The sequence below is a fragment of the Malus sylvestris genome, chromosome 7 (genome assembly GCF_916048215.2).
Source record: "Malus sylvestris chromosome 7, drMalSylv7.2, whole genome shotgun sequence".
NCBI classification, from domain to species: domain Eukaryota; kingdom Viridiplantae; phylum Streptophyta; class Magnoliopsida; order Rosales; family Rosaceae; genus Malus; species Malus sylvestris.
Genome location: NC_062266.1, coordinates 29,810,058 through 29,831,318, shown reverse-complemented (window position 1 = coordinate 29,831,318; position 21,261 = coordinate 29,810,058). Strand labels below are relative to the sequence as shown.

At 38.0% G+C, this 21,261-nt stretch overlaps 2 protein-coding genes across 3 annotated transcripts; one reads left to right on the top strand and one right to left on the bottom strand.

Moving 5' to 3' along the window:
* Positions 1-6,875: 6,875 nt before the first annotated feature.
* LOC126630266 (cation/H(+) antiporter 15-like) lies at positions 6,876-9,980 on the bottom strand. Its single transcript, XM_050300363.1, has 4 exons — positions 9,792-9,980; positions 9,427-9,452; positions 8,454-9,285; positions 6,876-8,096 (listed from the first exon to the last, which is right to left on the bottom strand). The coding sequence occupies exons 1-4, from the start codon at positions 9,978-9,980 to the stop codon at positions 6,876-6,878; spliced, it is 2,268 nt and encodes a 755-aa protein (XP_050156320.1).
* A 5,964-nt stretch (positions 9,981-15,944) lies between these two features.
* Positions 15,945-19,742, top strand: LOC126630613 (dehydration-responsive element-binding protein 2A-like). 2 transcript variants are annotated; one of them, XM_050300762.1, is made up of 3 exons: positions 15,945-16,178; positions 16,646-17,372; positions 17,445-19,742. In XM_050300762.1, exons 2-3 carry the CDS (start codon positions 16,667-16,669, stop codon positions 17,912-17,914), a joined length of 1,176 nt encoding a protein of 391 aa, XP_050156719.1. In that variant the 5' UTR covers positions 15,945-16,178; positions 16,646-16,666; the 3' UTR covers positions 17,915-19,742. The 2 variants fall into 2 exon arrangements, with proteins under 2 accessions (XP_050156719.1, XP_050156718.1); XM_050300761.1 differs by having other exon boundaries at positions 16,646-19,742.
* Positions 19,743-21,261: the final 1,519 nt, after the last annotated feature.

Below are 21,261 nucleotides of genomic sequence, written 5' to 3'. Positions count from 1 at the left end.
TGTGTCAAAAAGTGGGTTCACTTTGGCTGCGAACAGTTTGTCCTCGAGTGGCCTTTTGCCCCCAAAAAGGGAGGACCCCAAGATAATACCACTCTAGAAAAACAAGCAAACTTTATTAGAAACAATGTGTGTGTGTGTGTGTGAGACCATGACCATACAAGGTTCAAATCTCATGAACAACAACTGGGAAAACGTACCAGGAGAATGCAGAAAAATTTGGTTTGTCCCAATGGCTTGAGAAAATAATAGAGAAATCGAGAAATAAGAACAACTTTGATGATTATGGCTAAGGTTAGAGCGAATGGATCGCCTAAGGGATTATATCCAAACCAAATGCCTTTGTTGTCAACGGGCTGATATGGTATACAATATTCATCTGGCAATAGTCCAATTGTTTGTGTGACATTGTTCATTGTGTCTATTTTGTACCTCCCCAATGGATCACAGATGCAACAACTATCGATCCCATGCCGCCATCTCAGTAATATTCACGGAAATCATCGGAAAGGGTGGTTGTCAATGAAACGCAGGCGTTAAGAAGACTCGAACGAGCCCCCGCAGCCGGTAGAATTCAAGTTGAGAAATCTCATGCAGTATTGGAATAATTGGCAGTTGTGTCTCAATTACCGTTTAGTGGTTTTCGGCATGAGGCATTGAAGTAAGAGATAGTAGGGCAACGTACGGAACGTGATTTGGTAGTTTTTGGCGGTTATATGGCGCGCCCTTCTGCTGTAAGAAAGTCGTTAATCGTTATAGAGAGGGTATAATAGTTTTCAATCTCTTGGTACAAGGTGACGAGATGCAACTAAATTAAGAGAGTTGGTTAATTACGTTATCGGAACAGCTTTCCATTTTTTATTTGTATTAAGAAAGTTAACATCCATGCATGTTGGAGTTTGTTTAAGCTCATGAATGTGCATGATCTGTAATTTGCTTATGTTTAGTTTGTTTAAGCCTTTTACGTGCATAAGTCCACAAGGCAATTTAAAACATGTTGAAAACCATGCTATACAAGTTGAAAATCATGTCATCCAACAATAACAAATTTGACAACACCACCATTGTAGTCATCCTTACGTCTTAACTTTTGACTAAACCATGTAGGAATTCAAACCCACAACTTCTACAGCAATGAGAATGTTTTAGGGCGTTTTAGGGCTTTTCCTCCATCTTAGGTCCATTTATTTAATGCCCTGACGAAACAATACTTCGGCCTCTTCACAAATGCCATTGTTCTGTTCGTAGCCCCATTGCTTGACATTCAGTTTGACACGGGTCGATACCCATAATTCAACGACCCAAATGGAAATCACATCAAAATCGATCTCAATAATATAAATCTGATGTTACAACTAATTCGTGATTCCGTGGGTGACAGCACGAGAGAGCTTCCATTTGGCATCGGCAGAAGTGGTCGTTTTGGTCGCGGCGTGGTTGTTGGTGGACGGTGACCGGTGTTGGTGGCATAGTTGCTAGTTAGTTGCCCATTTTTGTTTGTTTATAAATATTAAACTTAAGTGGTGAGTGAAGTTAGACATGTGTAAGTGGTGAGTGAAGTCGCATTCTTCACACCATTAAGTTTAGTGTTTTTTTTACTGAGTAAACTGTCATTTAACCCCCTAAACTATCACGTGAGTTTCAATTTCCCCCCTGAATTATTTTTTCAGCCAATTGACCCCCTAAACTTTGTTAAAGTGGCCAATTAACCCCATACCGTTAAGTATCTTTAACTCCATCCAATTTTCTGTTAGAAAGTGTCATGTGCTTGGCACATGACCACCTTTTTACATTTTATGTCTAAATCTTTACAAAGAAAACATATAAAACAAATATTAAAAAAAAAAACATACAAACCCTAAACTTAATCATTCAAAATAATAGAAAAGGTAATGCTTTTTATATTAACACCCCATAAAATGTTGAATGCACCCCATATTAAAATTTAATATTAAATGACTTATTTACTCCACTATGCAATGACAATTTTGACCATATTAGGTTTTTAAAAAAAATTATAAATACACCCCAAATCACTTTTAGCGTATTATTTATCTTCTCAACTATCAAAACCCTCTTATCCTCCATTGTTGAACAAAACTCTAACAAATGAAACTACAAACATGTTGATTGAGAAAAATTGTTTTTGACGAATGAAACACGAAATCGATGTTTTTGAAGCTTCACATGAGGTAAGACTTCACATTTTTCATTGTTTTAGTGATTTCGATGACATCGATAATTATTTAATCTTGCGTTTGCTGCATTATTTTTCAATATGAACCCTAAAAGATGAATATGAATATGAATATGAATATGAATATGAATATGAATATATAAGTTTAAATAATGCAGCAAACGCAAGATTAAATAATTATCGATGTCATTGAAATCACTAAAACAATGAAAAATGTGAAGTCTTACCTCATGTAAAGCTTCAGAAACATCAATTTCGTGTTTCATTCGTCAAAAACAATTTTTCTCAATCAACATGTTTGTAGTTTCATTGGTTAGGATTTTGTTCAACAATGGAGGATGAGAGGATTTTGATAGTTGAGAAGATAAATAATATGCTAAAAGTGATTTGGGGTTTATTTATAATTTTTTTTTTTTAAACCTAATAAGGTCAAAATTGTCATTGCATAGTGGAGTAAATAAGTCATTTAATATTAAATTTTAATATGGTGTGCATTCAACATTTTGTGGGATGTTAATATAAAAAGCCTTACCTTTTCTATTATTTTGAATGATTAAGTTTAGGGTTTGTATGTTTTTTTTTTAATATTGTTTTATATGTTTTCTTTGTAAAGATTTAGACATAAAATGTAAAAAGGTGGTCATGTGCCAAGCACATGACACTTTCTAACAGAAAATTGGATGGAGTTAAAGATACTTAACGGTAGGGGTTAATTGGCCACTTTAACATAGTTTAGGGGGTCAATTGGCTGAAAAAATTGTTCAGGGGGAAATTGAAACTCACGTGATAGTTTAGGGGGTTAAATGACAGTTTACTCTTTTTTTACTACATGTTTCATTCTTTTACTAAATCAAGTCGCATTTTCAAATTAATTGGCACTAGGCCTATCAGGGCAATTTCGAAACTTAATAGTGTGGGGTAGTAAAATACAATAAACTTTGAGAAGGGATGTAACAGTTATCCTTGCCTACATATATACTAGTATCTTACCACACGTCTATTCATGTGGCAATTGGCATATTTTTATTGTTTTAATTTTTTTTTTTACATATTTAGATATGATTATTTTTCTTAAAATATTATTTTGAAAAAAAATCAATCTAACCACTCGCAGTCCCACTACGTTTTTTTTTTTGGGGGGGGGGGTGTTTTAGTGTCTTTATTTTTTTCAAATCCTAATAAGATAAAGGTAATTTGGGTATTATGAAAGTTTCACTTTTTTGGCCTTCCCTTTGTATATGTTAACGCAGTGACACGTTCCAATCTTGGTGTCTGAAGGATAACAAGATGGTCATGTGTTGGCCGACACTTGAGGGTGACGCAAGCTATTTAATGAATGCATATGCTGAAAACATGTAAAACATGCATATAAATTTCGCGCGTAACAACGCAAAGTAGTAATCAAGTACAAACCTTAATAAAATATAATATTCAATTGCCAAAAATTTAAAAGTGATAATGTATGACATATTCAGAGCATACTACTAATTCGAAATACAAGTGGAAGGAATATTAGAAAGTGTGATTACAAGAGGAATGGGTCCTATACTGAGAGGGCTCAAAGATACCAGTACGGGAGTGCCTTGACGCCAAGATTGTATGCCTCGATTATAAATCCTGAGGGGGCACAAAATAAAACATGAGTGGACCAAATTTATATATATATATATATTAATACTAAAACAATTATACATCAACGTACTAACCCCCAGTTTAGAAAACTCATATAGCATAATAAGTAATAGGTTTTCCGAAAACCCTAGCATGCCATAAAACTTCATAAAACATATATTATATATAGTGTGCTTAGTAGTGGTATCAAAATCGCCCGAAGGCAGTATCATTCACCCGTAGCCCTACATCACCCGATCGAAGCCATATAATGATATCATTCCCCAGTAGGCAGGACTAAATCTTCATTTACCCGAAGGCAGTATCATTCGCCCGTAGGCAGATCGTATGAGCAACCACTAAATAAGCACATAAAAACATGAACATAATATTTTCAAAATATATGTATATATCTCAACGGAGCTCAATAGCTCAAACATCATATCTTAAATCATATTCATGAATATCTCAATAAGCATAAATCCAGTGAAGCATGACATTTCATAAAGCATGAATCCAATCTTCTCATAAACGTTTCATAAAACGTATCCATAAAATCATGTTTTTCGATGTCCTGAATCCGTTTATGACATTCGTTTCTTGAAATTCAATTGTTTTAGTATAGTTTTATTAATCGGTCACTTTATGTGCTTAGGTGCGTTTGTTAGTGGCGTTTCCATCCTACCTAGTTCGAACGGCTCTTCGGCGACAGAGTATCGGTGAGTGGACCAAATTGCATAATTTTACTATTCGGACATCGAGATGGCCACTTGTTGGCCGACACCCAAGGGTAACGCAAGCCATTTGATGAATGCATATGTCAGGAACATGTGAAAACATGCATATAAATTTCACGCATAACTACGCAATATAATATTCAAATACAACCTTAACAAAATATTATAATAAGTTCAACTGTCAACAAAATAATAGTGATAATGCATGACATGTTCAGAGCATACGCATTCATCAAATGGCTTGCGTCACCCTTGGGTGTCAGCCAGCACATGGCAATCCCGATGTGCTTCAGACATCGAGATCGGGGCGTGTCACACAAGGTTATTTCCAGCCCCTCAAAACGATGCAGGCCTAAGTAAATGCCAGACCAAGGCCTATAGAAAGAAGAAAAGATCAAGGCCCATAGGAATAAAGGATGACCAAGATGTAACATCCCACATCGACCAATAGAGAGGGGGTGATGTGCCTTATATGTACATGCCCATTTCCATATAGCACGAGGCATTTTGGGAACTCACTGGCTTCGGGTTCCATTGGAACTTCGAAGTTAAGCGAGTTCGGGCGAGAGCATTCCAAGGATGGGTAACCCACTGGAAAGTTCTCGTGTGAGTTCCCAGAAACAAAACTGTGAAGGCGTGGCCGGGCCCAAAACAGACAATATCATGCTATGGCGGAGTTGAGCTTGGGATGTGACAAAATGGTATCATAGCCACTCTGCCGTTCGGTGCGAGTGTGTTGATGAGGACGTCGAGCCCCTAAAGGGGTGGATTGTAACATCTCACATCGACCAACAGAGAGAGGGTGATGTGCCTTATATGTACATGCCCACTTCCATATCGCACGAGGCTTTTTGGGAACTCATTGGCTTCGAGTTCCATCAAAACTTCGAAGTTAAGTGAGTTCGGGCGAGAGCATTCCCAGGATGGGTAACCTTCTTGGGAAGTTCTTGTGTGAGTTCCCAAAAACAAAACCGTGAGGGCGTGGCTGAGGCCTAAAGCGGACAATATCTTGCTACGACGGAGCCGAGACTGAGATGTGACACAAGACCTCAGGAGTTAAGAGAAGACAACTCATTGACACATGATAGACCAACTATGAAGTGCTAGGTAAAGTGCTGGGCATGCAGTGCTGGGTGAAGTGTTGGGCGGACCAGGATGTTCTACCGAGGCCACTGCTTTACCGAGACCACCAAAAGGATGCTCTAATTAGACCACCAGACCAGGATGTTCCACCAAACCAAAATGGTCTAATAAGACCACCATACCAGGATGCTTTATCAAGGCCACCAGAGCAATGTTAGGCTTAGCACTCCACATACAGTGCTAGGAATGCAATGCTAGGTAGAATGCTACACAGTCGGTCACCTCCCTGAATGCTCTACGGACCTACTACATGAATTCACGTTGATCAAGACTAGATATTCCTTTTATCTCAGATCACTCATTTGACCTTTCTTAGGAAGGTGGGCCTTTTGCCTAAGAGAGAGCAGAGAAAAGAGAGATGCTAACTGGGTGGAGACCTACATGTCTTGGTCTTCTCCATGAGCTGTTTTTTAGCCATGCTCAAATAGTATTTTGTAATCTCAAGCAAATATATATACAATTTACAATGGACGTAACCCATTTATGGTGAACCACTATGTATCTTTGTGTTCATCTTAATATTATTTTTTATAATATCTTTTAAATTAACTTTGAGATTAGTGAGTTTCAATCCACCCGCACCTGAATTTGACCTGTAAATTTTGAGTGTTAATAGTAAAATAATCAAAACAAAACAACCTCACATCGGTAATTACGAATCATTTTTTTTATTCTTTAAAACTATAAAATGTAAATTAAGTTTATTTTTTGCCACGCTATAGTCCAATATAAAGTCTTTGAAAAGTCAAAGATTGACTGAAAATTTGATTGACTTCTAACTTTTCCAAAAACGTTCCCCCTGTAGATTTACCAGACTAGGGATTTGGTTAAAATTATAAGAAGAACATGTCCTGCACCACTATATAGTTCCCTGCCACAAGAAAGGCCATAAATCTGAAAAATTTAATTACAAAATAATGGAGAAAGAAAAAGGAATAATGGGAAAAAAGAAAACAAGCTACAATTAAAACCGAGTCATCATCCTATACAAAAAGAAGCTAGCTAGTAGCAACAATTTCTAATCTCCAAAGTTGCACCTTCTAACTAGAAAAAAAAATTACTGAAAGCAATTTCACTGCCTCCATCAATTAACATGACTTGTACCAGCAATATCTTCAACCATATATTGGCGAAATTGCAGCATACAATTCCAGAAAAAACAACTTCCTCTATATTAGGTTAACAAAGGTTTAGTGCCCGTCGAACTTAGGTTTAGTGCCCGTCGAACTTAGTCCACTTTCCGACTCTTTTCTGGACACACTTCGAAATGCTCCAAACCCTAATTCTATGCTTTCTTGTAACACCAACACATTTACCGTCCCACCACAAAAATCCGAGGAAGCAACAATGTCGCCGATCACTCCCAATTCTGCATTCTCCACAAACGCTGCCATTTCTTCGTCCCTCAATGTCATATCTGAATGCCGTCTCCCCACCATGACAAGGTCATATTCCCCCTGCGAGTTCATAACCGCATCCATAAGTTGCACTCCGTCATGCACTTCAATTTCCCGCCATAACAACATATGATTCCCCATGTTTTTGAGCCTAAAATCGTTCACCAACGCCTCATCCAGCTTTGCCTCCTGCAGCTCGGCTTCTTTCCCTTCTTTTGATGTACTCTGAAGTGTTATCCTGAACACCGTGATGCCAACATTGGGGTTGCAAGACATGCGTTCCGCGTAGGCTAAGACCTCGCGGTCGTCTGCCCCCCCAACGAAAAACACAGCCACGTTGAAAGAGAAGTGGGGCAAGCTCATCCGACAGGACAAGCCTTTGTCGACTAGGATCCCCACCGTACACGGTGAGTATGATTGCACATTAGCGTTGAATTGGCGTATGCCAGCGGTCATACTTGGACCAACAATACCCTGGTAGTTTTCATGAAACGTTATGATGATCAACGGCACAAACTTGTCATCAGCTAGACGGAAAAGGGTCTCATGCATGCTTTTATATGGCGAGATCATAGTGTAAGGTTGGCTTATGACTGGTCCACCCGCAGTTTTTGAGTACTTGTCGAAGGCTCTTATTATTTGATGAGTGGTTGTGTTTTTGGAGCACAATTTGTTCCTCTTGTCATTACTATGGCAAGGGAGTAATAGTGGTGCAGCACAACCAATGAGCTCGACTGCGTGAACAATGTAGGCGCAAATGGGGCTTGATTCTGTCGGGTTTGAGGCTTCGAGGAGGGTTATGATATTGGGGACACTTTCTTCATTGTGGACGCAACATAGAAGGCGAAACATTTCAGACTTGTTGCTTGGCATTGACTGGATGTTTCTGAATCGGGAAAGTATGGATTTGGATGCTCCGAAAGGTTTGTATAAGTATCGTACCAATGGTGTTACAATCATGGTAATCCCAAGAGAAGACAACACCAGTTGGGTAAAACATTGGTCATCTATGGCCTGCAATTAATACAAATTTGGGACCTGAATTAATCGTTTAATGAAAGGTTAAAGAGGACTATTATAAACAATAATATCACCAATATGCCAACTAATTGGTTGAGTTGGCAAGGATCGTTCTCTTTGCTAGGCAAAGGCCTAGATTCGAGTCTCGCTAACTACAACCCCTAACGATCTCAGATTCAAATAATTTTTTGTAAGGATGATCTCCAAAAACATATTAAGAAATTGAACAATTCTCGTTAGAAAGTTTGGACGATAAAGATATATTATTCGCAAGGGGTGAATATGTGGAGTGAATGCAAGTATTATATGTCGTTAAATGAGGTATAAATGGTAACACTCATTATTAATTACCTTTAATTCCCGCCAATGAGTATAAACGATAAGCTCGATTATACCCTTTGTACTCATCATTAAGCTCAGCAAGATACTATTCTTGAATCTGATTTTGCAGCACCATGCAATCACTGTACCTCCCACGATCTTTGCAACGTATGACACAACAATCAGAAGCTGAAGTTTGGTAAAACTCGTCCAATCTTCAACGGAGTAGACATTAATGTCAAAGCCAATGCGGAAAAAGAACAATGGAAGAAGAAATTCGGAGACCACGTATTCAGTCTTGTGTACGATTGCTGAACCAAGAGGCGGTCCATTTGGAATGACTAATCCCAGTAGTATGGGACCATAGGTAGACCTCATGCCTATGGTATCAGATATGAATGACATAACTAGAACCCCAAGCTGTAGTGCAATGACATAACTTTCCTTGACTTCTTTTCCTTGTGGTGTAACTTTGATGATCAATTTTATAACTGGCCGTATGACGAAAATAGTGAAGAATATCATCCCCAGTAAGCAAGCACAAGTCTTAAATCCATTGTTTATAGTTTTCTGAGCGTGTATAAGATGCGCTGCTGCGAAGGTCCACTGGACTATTTCATTCATGGCCGCGGAGGACATAGTAAGTTGTCCCAACTCCGAAGTCATAAGGTTGAGTTCATCCAAGGCCTCAAGTACGACTGGAAAATAAGTGAATGACAAAGAAATGGAAACGAAGAAAAGGAAAAACTTTCCTCCTTTGATTCCAGGAATGGTTCGGCCTATCGTGAAAACAGTGCTTGAGGTGATTGCTGATGGAAAGAGAAATGTCACTAGACCAATCTTCCAGGCCTTCTTCGCCATCCTTTTGACCATGTTTACATCAAATTTTACCGTGGCTAGGAATAAGGAGTATATTACGCCGAGATGAGCAATTGTTTCAAACAATGGAACCTCTTTTCCTCCGAAAAGTATTTTGTCCTTGAATGCCTTGTTGTACCCTTACAGGGAAGGCCCCAAGATAATGCCAGCCTGAAACAATGAAAGCAATCAAAAGAAAGAAGGGTTCCAGTTAATTTGTCACGTGACCAAAGAAACTTAAGAAAAATAGTGAAAGTAAAGAAGGATTAATTAACTGAGATTAGCTCTTCGTCAATTGTCGATTGTAACTCTGCAAGGCACTAACCATTCCCAAAAGAAAAAAAATACTACTGCACCCAAATAAACTCCCACTTGTCCCCTCTTTGACAAGACTTATTAATAACAACAACAAATAGAAAAAAAGAAAAGATATAAGCGGGGACTAGGCCAACACCCGCATAGAAGAGTAAATTAGCAAAAACGATAAGTAGGACTAAAACAAAAACATACCAGGAGATTGCAGACATATCTGGTTTGTCCCAAGGGTCTTAGAAAACAATAAAGCAGTGTAGAGGTGAGAACGACGAGGATGATTTGCGCCAGACTTAGAGGATACGGATAATCTAAAGGATTATCTCCTGCCCAAATGCCTTTGGAGGCATTCTGTTCAAATGGTAGACAATGAGCTTTTGATCCCATTTCGTTGTATTGAGAGTTATTTTTTGAGGTTATCATTCCTGTATCTATCAACTTGATCTTGTCCACGGTTTCGGTCGTAATCTGAAGTTCAAACCCTAATAAATTTTCCGAGAAGAACGAAGTGACTTAGTAAGATAACCGCCATCCCTGGCGGTTGGATATGTGAAACGGGGTTGAGAAGCTCGATATGTATTATAAATTGGAATTTAGCAAAGATGAGTTGTTTACAGAAGAAGGCAAGAACAGGTAATTTAGTGATCCTTGTGTTATGTCCTCTTATGCTGAAAGAGTCGTCGTAAAGTGTAGAATTGTCCTTTAATCGGTGCAAGATGATGAGGAAGCGACTATATATGTATACGAAGGACAGATATTCTCAAAGTCAAACGCTCCACGAAATACTAGTTGGCCAAGTTCTATGTAGCTGATTAATTTCAGCTTATAGCTAAAGATAGTATTTAGAATTTAGTTTATTGATGAGCTGGATTTTATTTTTCCTATGCTCAATGTACAGAAACAATCTTGAACTGTTATCAATAAAAGTTTCATTTCATATGAAGAAAGGTGGCACATTTTCTAAATTAGGACACACATAATGTTGACTTTAGGAATTACAACGCCTACATGGCGTGCATGCCGAGCAATTATTGAGCTAATTACATCATTCTTGTGGATGCGGGCATGCCAACTCGCAACCGAGCTTGGTTGGAAAAGTAAAATATATGTGATGGTATGATGTCGAATGCGTTGCTAACTTATGCATTGAGCGATACTGCAGAGGAATAAAAACGCTCTCGCCCTAAGGTTCTAGAACTTGAAGACAAGGTTATTCAATTCACCATTGAGTTCAAGATATTTTGCAATAGGTTCGGTAGCCTCAACTATATTTGTGAAAATATAGGTTCAACGAATCGGAATCAGATTGTAGGGACAAAGATACTCAAGGGAAATAAGTTTCTTGATGGTAAATGTTGTTCGGTCGTCTGAATGCCGATCTCTGAAGTACACATGGGAGTTACTGATCATAGAACCACTCACTTTGATGGAAGCTAATGAGGTGGCCTCATTCGGCAAAAGAATCAAAGCACCTCGTATGACAAAAGAATAAAAATTTCCTCGTTGGCTAAGACTTGGATAGGTAACCAATCAAGTTTGAAGTAGTGATGTTAATCCAAACTGAAAGTACTTTTCAATCGACAGATTCTACGGCTCCATCAGTGTTGGTCAAAGTTGAACATGTCACCAGTTGCCAACTCATTGTTGTTAATCCAACTGCAGGTGTGTTGACGAGAGGGTTACAATAGTTAGTATTTTTCTCAAGGGTGTGAGAAGGTTTCTCGTAGAGCAATGTTTTCTGTAGAGCGATTGAGTTTGTGTTTTAGTTGAAAAGACTTTTATGTGTTGCAAAATTCATGATGGCCAAGTCTACCAAGTTGCAAAATTCTTATAAGATTCCAAATCTTCGAGGTATTCTCTTTAGCATACTCAAAATATTCTCTGCCAAAAGAATACTACACTCTGGGTAGTTTCGAGCTGATGGGATGTTTCCCATGGGTAAGTTTTTTGTTGATGGTCCAAGTTGCATTTGATTCTGGTATGAGAATCGAACCACCAATATCGCGATTAAGGTTACTGAGATCTCCTACTTAGTACTACGGTCTAGTGATATTCCTTTTTATTTGTGAGACTTAGTCCATCCTCTCTCCCTTAGTATAAATAATATTGTTTGTTAAAACAATTAAAAATTAAAAATTCAACAGAGCCGTAAATTTCACTAATAAGCAAGAAATATGTAGCTAGTTTATGTGGAACATCATGTGCCTTGTTCTTCAAAGTGTATACAAAAATATATAATAAATAAAAAAAGCAAACATTAACATAAATTATTTAAATGACTCGCTTGAAAATGTTTCAAATTGATTGATAATGTTTTTGGTGAAAATATTTTAGAATTCATTCTTAGTAAAAAGATAAATGAATTTTTAAAAACTCTTTTAGTATTTACTCAAAAAAAATTCTTTGAAAATACTTTTAATCTTTTTAAAAACACCTCGAAACGAACATTTAATATAATAAGAATACTTCACACACCCGAACAATTAACAAAAGTAGCTCAACAAATATTAAATATAATTATACCAGGACAAGCCACTATTTATAAAACAAATTTAATACAATCCAAACAGGGTCAGAAATCCACTATCAATGTGAAGTGTGTGATGACTACATCACATGAAAATTCTAACCATATTTTTCTTTCGCTTTCCCCCTTCAATTTGCCATCCAAAGAGAAGCCACTGCGTCAGCGAATGCGGATGGTGCCATCTCATATTTTCATTGACACTCCAACGCACACCATGACCCAATCGCCTTTAGTGTTCCTTTCTCCACCACGCAAATTTGAACATGTCACGCGTGATATGATTAAACTACACTTCCACAGTGAGCTAAAATCTCCACGTTTCTGTACACATTGTGCGACACGTGGTGCGCATGCAAGCCTGGACTAGTTCTTGAATGTCGACTAGAAAGACAGGATAATAATAAAAGAGTTTTAACGAAAAGTTCGCGGTACTGTTCATTTTAACGAAAAATTATATTTTTACATTAAAAAATCAAATATGGTACTATTCACTTTACCCTTTATTTTGTTCTTATCGTTAAATGTGTGAGAAAATTTTTTATTTTTGTTTTTGAAGTAGAAGGAGAGAGGAAGAGAGTAATAAAGAATGGGGGAGTGAGAAGTTTTTTTTATTTTTTTATTTTTAATTAGATATATGTTAGGATTACATGTAGGTGAGGTTTAAAAAAAAAAAGCAAAATTTGGTTGTGTAATATTACATTTCTGCCCCATATTTCTTATTCATATTATGTTTTAATTAGAGGGTTAAACTGGTAATTTCATATGATTTTGGTTGATAATGAATATTTTATTAATTAGTAGAGATAATAAAATGATACTTGACTATTCAAAACACGATTAGAAATTCGTACTCAAAATTTTTCGTTTTTGAATTATGGATTTTTTTTTTAATCATACTCTACAAAGATCATGTTTGCCAAAATCAATTAAACTAAAATTGTTTAGTCATCGAACTGTATAAATAATAGATAAAACGAATGGTAAATGCAATACGAATTATCTGCTACAATTGATTGACTTGATGACTTTAATTTTAATTTATTTTTTATAAAAATTTTATAAAGCAATTAATTAGATGAATGATTCCGCTTATAAACATAAAGTTTTGTAAATACAGACATGAAATTTTGTGAGTAAAAACTAAAATCTCATTCTCATCCTTAAGCAGCCCTGATAATAATAAGACCGGGTCCAAATGAGGGAGACATGCGAGTGCCCACTAACTCCGCTTTGTCCTGGATTGTTAAAAATGTGTTCGTAGTTAAGCCCTGGAGGTTGACAATAATTACAAATAGCACATCGAGGCTTAGGAAAGCCAGACTTCTTATGCAGTTCACGAATAGCATGATATCTCAAATCTTTGCATAACTCAACAGATTAAAAAAATTGATAATAAAAAACAGATTAAAAAGTTAATAGGGTGTTCAATTCTCCGTATAAATGTTTAAAATTCCACTCACCAAACCTTTGGCAAAGGGACAAACAATGTATCTATTTTTATGTCAATGTGAATTCAAAGCTAACAAGGCAATCAATGTTATTGGATTAGGATATTATAATCGGAAAGAGATCTTTTCTGAATTTCTTCCACCAAGGTCACCGGATCAAGTGATTCGAGTTTTTTAAATTTGATCAAACGATTAAATTTATTATAATTTTTAAAGAGAACATATGTTTTTAGTCGTTGAATAATTGAATCAAATTTCAAAGGCCGGATCACTTGATTCGATGATTTTAGTGGAAGAGATCCGAAGATGATATCTTATATGTTAAAACAAGACAAACACCATGATATTGACACGTAATATGTACGAACTATGTCAAGATATTGTTTCGTTTACATACAGATTATTTTATATATATATATATATGAGGACACATTTGTAACACTATTTTCACATAAATTTTTAAAAAGGAAAACTAATGAAAATGACTTGAAAACTTTGAGTTTTAATGATAAGGACAAAATAAATGGTAAAGTGAATAGTACCAGGTTTGACTTTTTAGTGTAAAAATATGGTTTTTCGTTAAAGTGAACATTACCGTGGGCTTTTCGTTAAAACTCCCTTTTTAAAAAGGTTTTGTAGAGCTCATTTTGTAGTATATTTCAACAATTCGAATTGTCTATTTTTTAAATCTTCCTTTAATGATCATGTCTACTAAAAATTACCTAAATATGAAATCATATGATCGTTAGATTGAGGTTTATGGTTTCTTTATCAAACTGTATTCGTCAATTGTTTTCACTACAAGAGAAAGTCTTAATGGTTTCGAATTTGTCTATTTTTTTGCAAGTATAATCTATAAATGATGCTTTGAAAGATAGATTGCTATTTGGGTTGTTAAAATGCAGTACAAAGTGGGCTCTATAAAAATTTATGTAAAAAAAATAATGTCACGAATTTTTGCTTATTCAATAATTTTAAGAGTACTTTCTAACAATTATTATATGTGAAGGTAAGTTCATGCAAGAGCATAAAACATTTCATACCAAGTGAGAAGTGAGAATGATATATTAAAACCCAAAACAATGGGCTCTGCCTGCTCGATGACCTTTAATGGCAGCACATAGATTTGTCGAGGAACAACACATGTCATTTGAAAGAAAGAAGCAAGCTGCAGTAATTAATCAAATTAAAAGCCAAAAAAATATATTTAATTTGATTAAAGATTCTAGTGAAACTTAGCCAGCAAGTTGCCAGTTAAATTAATTAATAGATAAAATTAAAAAAAGCAAGCTTTTTTTTTCTTCTTTTGGTAATAACCATAAAAGAAGGAAAGAAGGTTCAGCTATCTATTCATATTTTTTATATTATTTAATTCGTTCGATTCGGCAATAAAATTTAAATGTGTAAAAAGCAAAAGGCTTAATTGTAGCAATTTTCCTTAACTTTATTTGTAGTTTAATTTTAGCATTTGAATTATCATATTAGTTGTTTTAATCTTAAACAATATGTAGTGGTATATTAGGAGGTCAATCCCCCATCATTAAAACTGAATTTGAAAATGAAAAAAAAAAAAAAAAAACCCTTAAAATTCAGTTTTGTGTGTGTGTGTGTGTGTGTAAGAAAATTGAATATAAATGAATTTCTTGTTCGTAGTTTAATATGTGATTTGTTAGTTGTTTAAATCCAACCACAGTTTGATCTCCTACCAACTTTAAAATCACATTACCTAATATTTACAAGTTACTAAAATCCAACCATTTTCATATTTTATTCTATATTTCAAGTTTCATTTTGTTTAAATTTTAGATATTAATTTATAAATTTTCATTAGTTTTTTTTTAGTGTTTAAGTCAAAGTTTCTAATATACACCTACATTCAACGAAAAAAACAAAATTCGTTAATGAGAAAGATTAACAGAGCAGTACATTGTTAAGTTTAAGGATTAAAAAAATTAATATAATTCACGACCTAAAATTAAAATAAAGGTAAATCCCCCAAGAACTATCGATACACTCAACCTCAGGTAAAAAATGTGTGTACGAAACAAAATATCGTAATCCAAAAGTATTATTTTCTCCCATCGGATAAGAGGGAAGAAGCACGCAGGAAGCAAGCAACGCATTAGCTGTACAGTGGCACAATCGCAAATCTCAAGTTCAGCCCGGACAAAATTGGGACAAGAAAAGTCGTATTAGACGAAAAATTGCTTCGGCACGAAGAAAGCGACGTGTCACTCGCTTTGTTCGCGAACGTTCGGGTGACACGTGCCGGTAAGTTTCCTCCTCGAAGCGCCACGACGCGACTAGAAAATCGCCACGTCACCAGACAAAATAAATATCGGAAATATCTAGAGGAAGGTTATAAATATCTGTCCCAGCGATCAGTCCTGAAGAATTCTGGAATCGATCAACTTGGAAGCTTCAAGAGCAGCAAAAGCGCAAAACAACTCACCAAGAAAAGAAGAACAAACTCGCAGAAATTGCAGTCGAGCGGAGGAGGAAAACGCTAAATCGTGTCTGAAATTGTCGTTTTGATTCGAGGAAGGCGAAAGACTGCGGTGTCGATCGGGAAGTTTGTCAGTGGGGATCGTCGACTCGGGAGATTCTGAGGTTAGCTGAGCTTTTGAGCTGTTCGATTGCGTTTCCTTTTTGCTTGATTTAAGTGTTTGTTGGGTCTCTGGATTTTGGGTTTCTAAGCTTCAATTTGTTGGAGGAGGAGAAGTTTGTTTCCGGTTCTATTTTTTTTATTGGGGGATTGAAATTTGGGGGTTTGAGTAATTGGGTTTTCTGAAAGTAGGGTTTCCGGATTTGGGATTTTCTTTTTTCCCCAATCTACCACGATTGCGTATCAGTTTTCCAAAATTGCTGTTTTTTCGGCGGACTTATGGGCCAAGAAAGCTAGTAATCCATTTCGGTTTTGGTTTTGGTTTATTTGGGGACTTCTCTGTATATAAAACCCTAATAAAAGGCGGTGTGATTTGGAGTGGGACTTGTGTGATTGGGACCTGTTTGCTTTCGAGGTTGTGGATATTTTGGTGCCTAGTTCTTAATTGGAATTTGGTTCTTGTTTACTGCAGATTGTGCGTAATTTAAAAGGAATGGGAGCTTATGATCAAGGTGTTAACATGCCGTCTCTGCCCTTGGATTCTTCAAGGAAGAGGAAGACGCGGAGCAGACGAGATGGGAACTCGGTCGCTGATACGCTAGAGAAGTGGAAAGAGCATAACAAACAACTCGAATCGACTACAGAGGAGGGGAAAAAGCGTAAAGTGCCGGCCAAGGGGTCCAAGAAAGGCTGTATGAAAGGCAAGGGAGGGCCTGAGAATGCACGTTGCAATTACAGGGGAGTGCGGCAAAGGACTTGGGGCAAGTGGGTTGCCGAAATTCGGGAGCCGGACAGGGGAAGTAGGCTTTGGTTAGGTACTTTTCCCACTGCCGTTGATGCTGCCCTTGCCTATGATGAGGCTGCAAAGGCCATGTATGGAGATGGAGCTCGCCTCAACCTCCCGCACGCGGTCAATAATCATCCATCGTCTTCACAGGAGACTTCTTCGGTTGCAACACCATCAGGGTCTTCTGCAGCGGCAACTCCAGGATGCTCTACTTCCACTTCAACCTCGAGTCTGTCTGAGGTTTGTGGAGACGAGAATTCCAAGCTTTTCCTTAATGTGAAAAAGGAGGATGGTGAGGGCGAATCAAGGATGTATCCGTTGTCCGGTGCGGTCCCTCAAGCCAGTGGTATGGTGAAGCAAGAAGTCAATGAGGACTTTGACATGGATTATCTTCGCAATAATCAACAACAACCTGTCGGTATGGTGAAGCCAGAAGTCAATGAGGTCTTTGACATGGATTATCTTCACAATAATCAACAACAACGCGGAGTTGAGGATCATAATCCGAATGGCGGAGATGGTTTTGTTGGGGATTATTCAGAGAACTTCACAATGGGCGAGTTGTTTGATATGGATGAGATGTTTGATGTAAATGAACTATTGATGCCTCCAGATGATATTTCCCTTTGCAATTCAGGACCAGAGCAAGTTTCGAGACCTGATGTTGGTCAGCCGGGCATGGAGACTCTCAGCAGCGAAGGGCCATCAAATCTGTCGTACCAGCTGCAGTATCCAGACGCCAAGCTGCTCGGGAGTCTGCCGCACATGGAGCAGGCCCCTTTGGACTTCGAATACAGTTTTGATTTCATGAAGCAAGAGGAGGGGAGTAATCTTACCAGCCAAAATGATCAAGGGTACTTCAATCTAGGACCGTCCGACTTGGGTTTGGGGGGATTCACAGAAGGTACAATGCAATCCGGAGACGTAGGTTACAACTATTCCATGGAAATGTGAAGGCCAAGTTGCGTGGAGGTCTATTAGTCTGTCCCGTGGCTTCTCGGATCCGGGAGCGGCTTACCGAATCCCCGGATTCTGAAAGCAAAGAAACAGACCTTGTGCTTGTTTCCTCTTTTGCTTGATCGCCTATTTTGTTTTTGGAGATTTCGAGCTGCTTCTCTAATATGTTTTAGATTGGAGAATTAAGCTGGCCATTCCATGTTGAATGGTGGTGGGTTGATGGACGACTTATGTGCATCTTGAAAATACTATATCTATATATTTATGTATATATATTGACAAGAAATTCTTTCATTGTAGATACGAGGAACAAAAAAAACCAGGAAAATAGTTGAAACATCATAGTTATCTTAAAGGTGAAACATCGGAAATACAAGTTTTTTGTGCTTTTGGAGACTCACTCTTCTGTGCCGCCGCCTGAATGTTTTTCTTCTTCTCCTGTTTTCTTTTTATAACATTGTGCAGTTGAGCTTGTAAACGCGACGGAGGGCTCGTTTGACATTGCATTTCGCAATATTCGAATGTTTAAAGATGTAAATGCAACGCTTTCACGAAAAACTGATAATTTGTTATGTTGCTTTCACGAATAACTGATAATCTGTTATATTGCTTTCTGCAACATTCAAAGTGTTAGTAATCTTGTACTTGTAACGAGAGCGCCTTTGCGAAAACCGCTTATGTTTGTTTCCCTGCATGAGCACTCGTCTGTTTGTGATTGTCAATAAACTTATAAGGCATGATGAGTGAGTAAATAGAGTCGAGCTCGAGCTGAACATAGGCTATCTTTCGCTCTCCCTTTCCTCTCCCAAAAAGCTCTCCCTCTTCCAACAAACCCTAGCCGTCACCCCATTTGCTGCCGCCCTCTGGCTATGGCTGGGTGCCGGTGGCAGCCTCTCCCCTCCCTTTCCTAGCTCTTCCTCCCTTCCTTCCCCCCTCTTCCCTTTTTCAGCCATCTTCCTCCCCTCGCCATTCTTGTTTCTTCCCACCACCTCACTTCGACCCCTCCTTCCCGACCTCACTTTCTCCTCTCCCCTCCCTTGCTTTTTTCCCACCATTTTGGGTGCAAATATACATGGATCTATGCCCTATACCCCAACCCAAGCCTTGCCCGTTCAAGATTTTCTTCGATTAGCGCTCATTTCCTGGTGTGAGGTTTAGATCTGTGTTGCAGATGGGCTGGATCTCCCCTCATTAACTCGGTGTCCATGGTGGTGTCTCCCTCTTCCACGGCTTCGGTGCTCTCCGCTTTGGAGGTTCGACTTGGTTTGGGAGCTTGGCGCGTTCGTCTAGTTGGGGCTCGACTTGGCTTGAGCGTCTTGGTGCAACTCGGCTCGTTGCGGCTTTGCTCGGCTGGACTTGAGCGTGGACGTCCGCGTCCCACTGTCTGGATTTTGCAGGTGATCTAGGCCTGAGCGCCTCGGTCCCCCTGCTTTTGAGTTGTTCATCAGATCTTTCTCGGTGTAGTTTAGTTCCTGTCGCCCTTGTGCACCACGGTGATGCTGGTGTTTTGGCTAATTTGGTCTTGGCCTTTGTGTGTTGTTATTGTGAGTCTCGTCTGCTAATACTTTGTTGTGGTCTCGCACTTTTGCGATGACTTTCTGTGGCCTCGCTATTCAACGATGACCGTTGTGTCTACCGTTATCTCTTTATTGCTGCTATCGTTTATTGTGACAGATCTGTACTGGTAGTTTTGTGCGCTTGGTGATTGTGTCATTGAGCTTGTGGGTGTCTACTAGGGGTTTAATGTTATTTGTTTGCTTTGTGTAAATTCATTTCAGATCAATTTATTGGTCATTGAAATTATGTACCCGATGACACTCTGTAATTGCTTGGGGTTGACTAATGAAAGGCTATGCTATAGTTTCTGGTAAAAAAAAAAAAAGAGTCGAGCTCGAGCTACGTAAGTGTATTTAGTTTGATAAGTTGTCTCGCTAATAAAAACGAGAAAAACAAACACAATGGCTTGAGTTTTGTTTTTGGTTAAAATTTAGTTGACTCGTTTGGAAGTACTTTTAAAATGACTGAAAGTGCTTTTGGTGAATTGATTTTGGATTCCAAAAATATTTTAAGTGCTTCCTGCAAGAATCACATACATGGTGTCATGATTTACTTGAATTTTTACTAAGGATTGACTTAAAAAAAAATTAACAAAAATTAACTAAAAGTACTTTTAGTTATTTTTAAAGAACTTTCTAACAAACCTTTCGAACAAATTACTTACTGTCAAGTTGTTTATGAGTATTACGAACCGAACCACGGCTCAAAACAAACAACAGAAGACAGCTATACGCCCAAATCATCAAAATAACCAAAACTATGAGAAACAAGGTCCATGGAGGAAAGCCCATCCAAAGCCCCAAAGCCCAAGGCCCAGACTTGCAGGCCCAAATTATCGCCAATAGAGGGTTCGTAAAATCAAAATAACCAAAACTATGAGAAACAAGGTCCATGGAGGAAAGCCCATCCAAAGCCCCAAAGCCCAAGGCCCAGTATTACAGGCCCAAATTATCGGCAATAGAGGGTTCGTAGAATTACAAAGAAACACGTGCTAAACATAATGCATAAACTGTGAACATAAATAAAAATAGGGTTTTAACGAAAAACTCGCGGTACTGTTCATTTAAAAGAAAAATCACATTTTTATACTAAAAAGTCAAATCCAGTACTATTCAATTTATCTTTTACTTTGTCGTTATCCTTAAAACTCAAACTTTACAAATCCTTTTCGTTACTTTTCTTAAATAAAAACATCAAAATTTTCAGTAAGCCTCTTCTCTCCTTGTGAGAGCTTTTCTGTGAGTGTTCCCTCGATTCATCTCTCCCGTAGCCGTCAACCCTATGACCAAGGTCGATGGCAGTCCTCTTCTTCTCCTTTCCCTTTCGTCATTTCCTTTCCTTCTCCCTCAGCCACTCCAAGGGCCTGAGCGCCACTTTCATGCAACCCCATGTGCCCCTGATTTCTGTTAGCTCCCTTTTCTCTTGTTTCCTTCTTTCTTTCCACTTCCCTTTCACCTTTCCCCCCCTTTTTCTCCTTTTTCTCCTCCTTCCACCTTTTTTTTCCTTTTTTCTCCTTTTTCTCCTCCTTCCACCATTTTTTCCCTTTTTCTCCTTTTTCCGTTTCTTCATTTTTCCGTTTCCTTCCCTCTTCTTCCCACCTATTTCCCCTTTTTTCTCTACTTTCCTCGACACTCCACTCCTTCTTCATCCCAATCGGCCCCATCTTTCTGATTGGCTTGTACATCTTTATATCGCGATTTATCACGTTTCCCCAGAAGGTGTGTAGAGTTATCGCTTGGGTGTTCACACCACCTTCTTCCTTTGGATTGGTACTGTTGCTAGTGTGT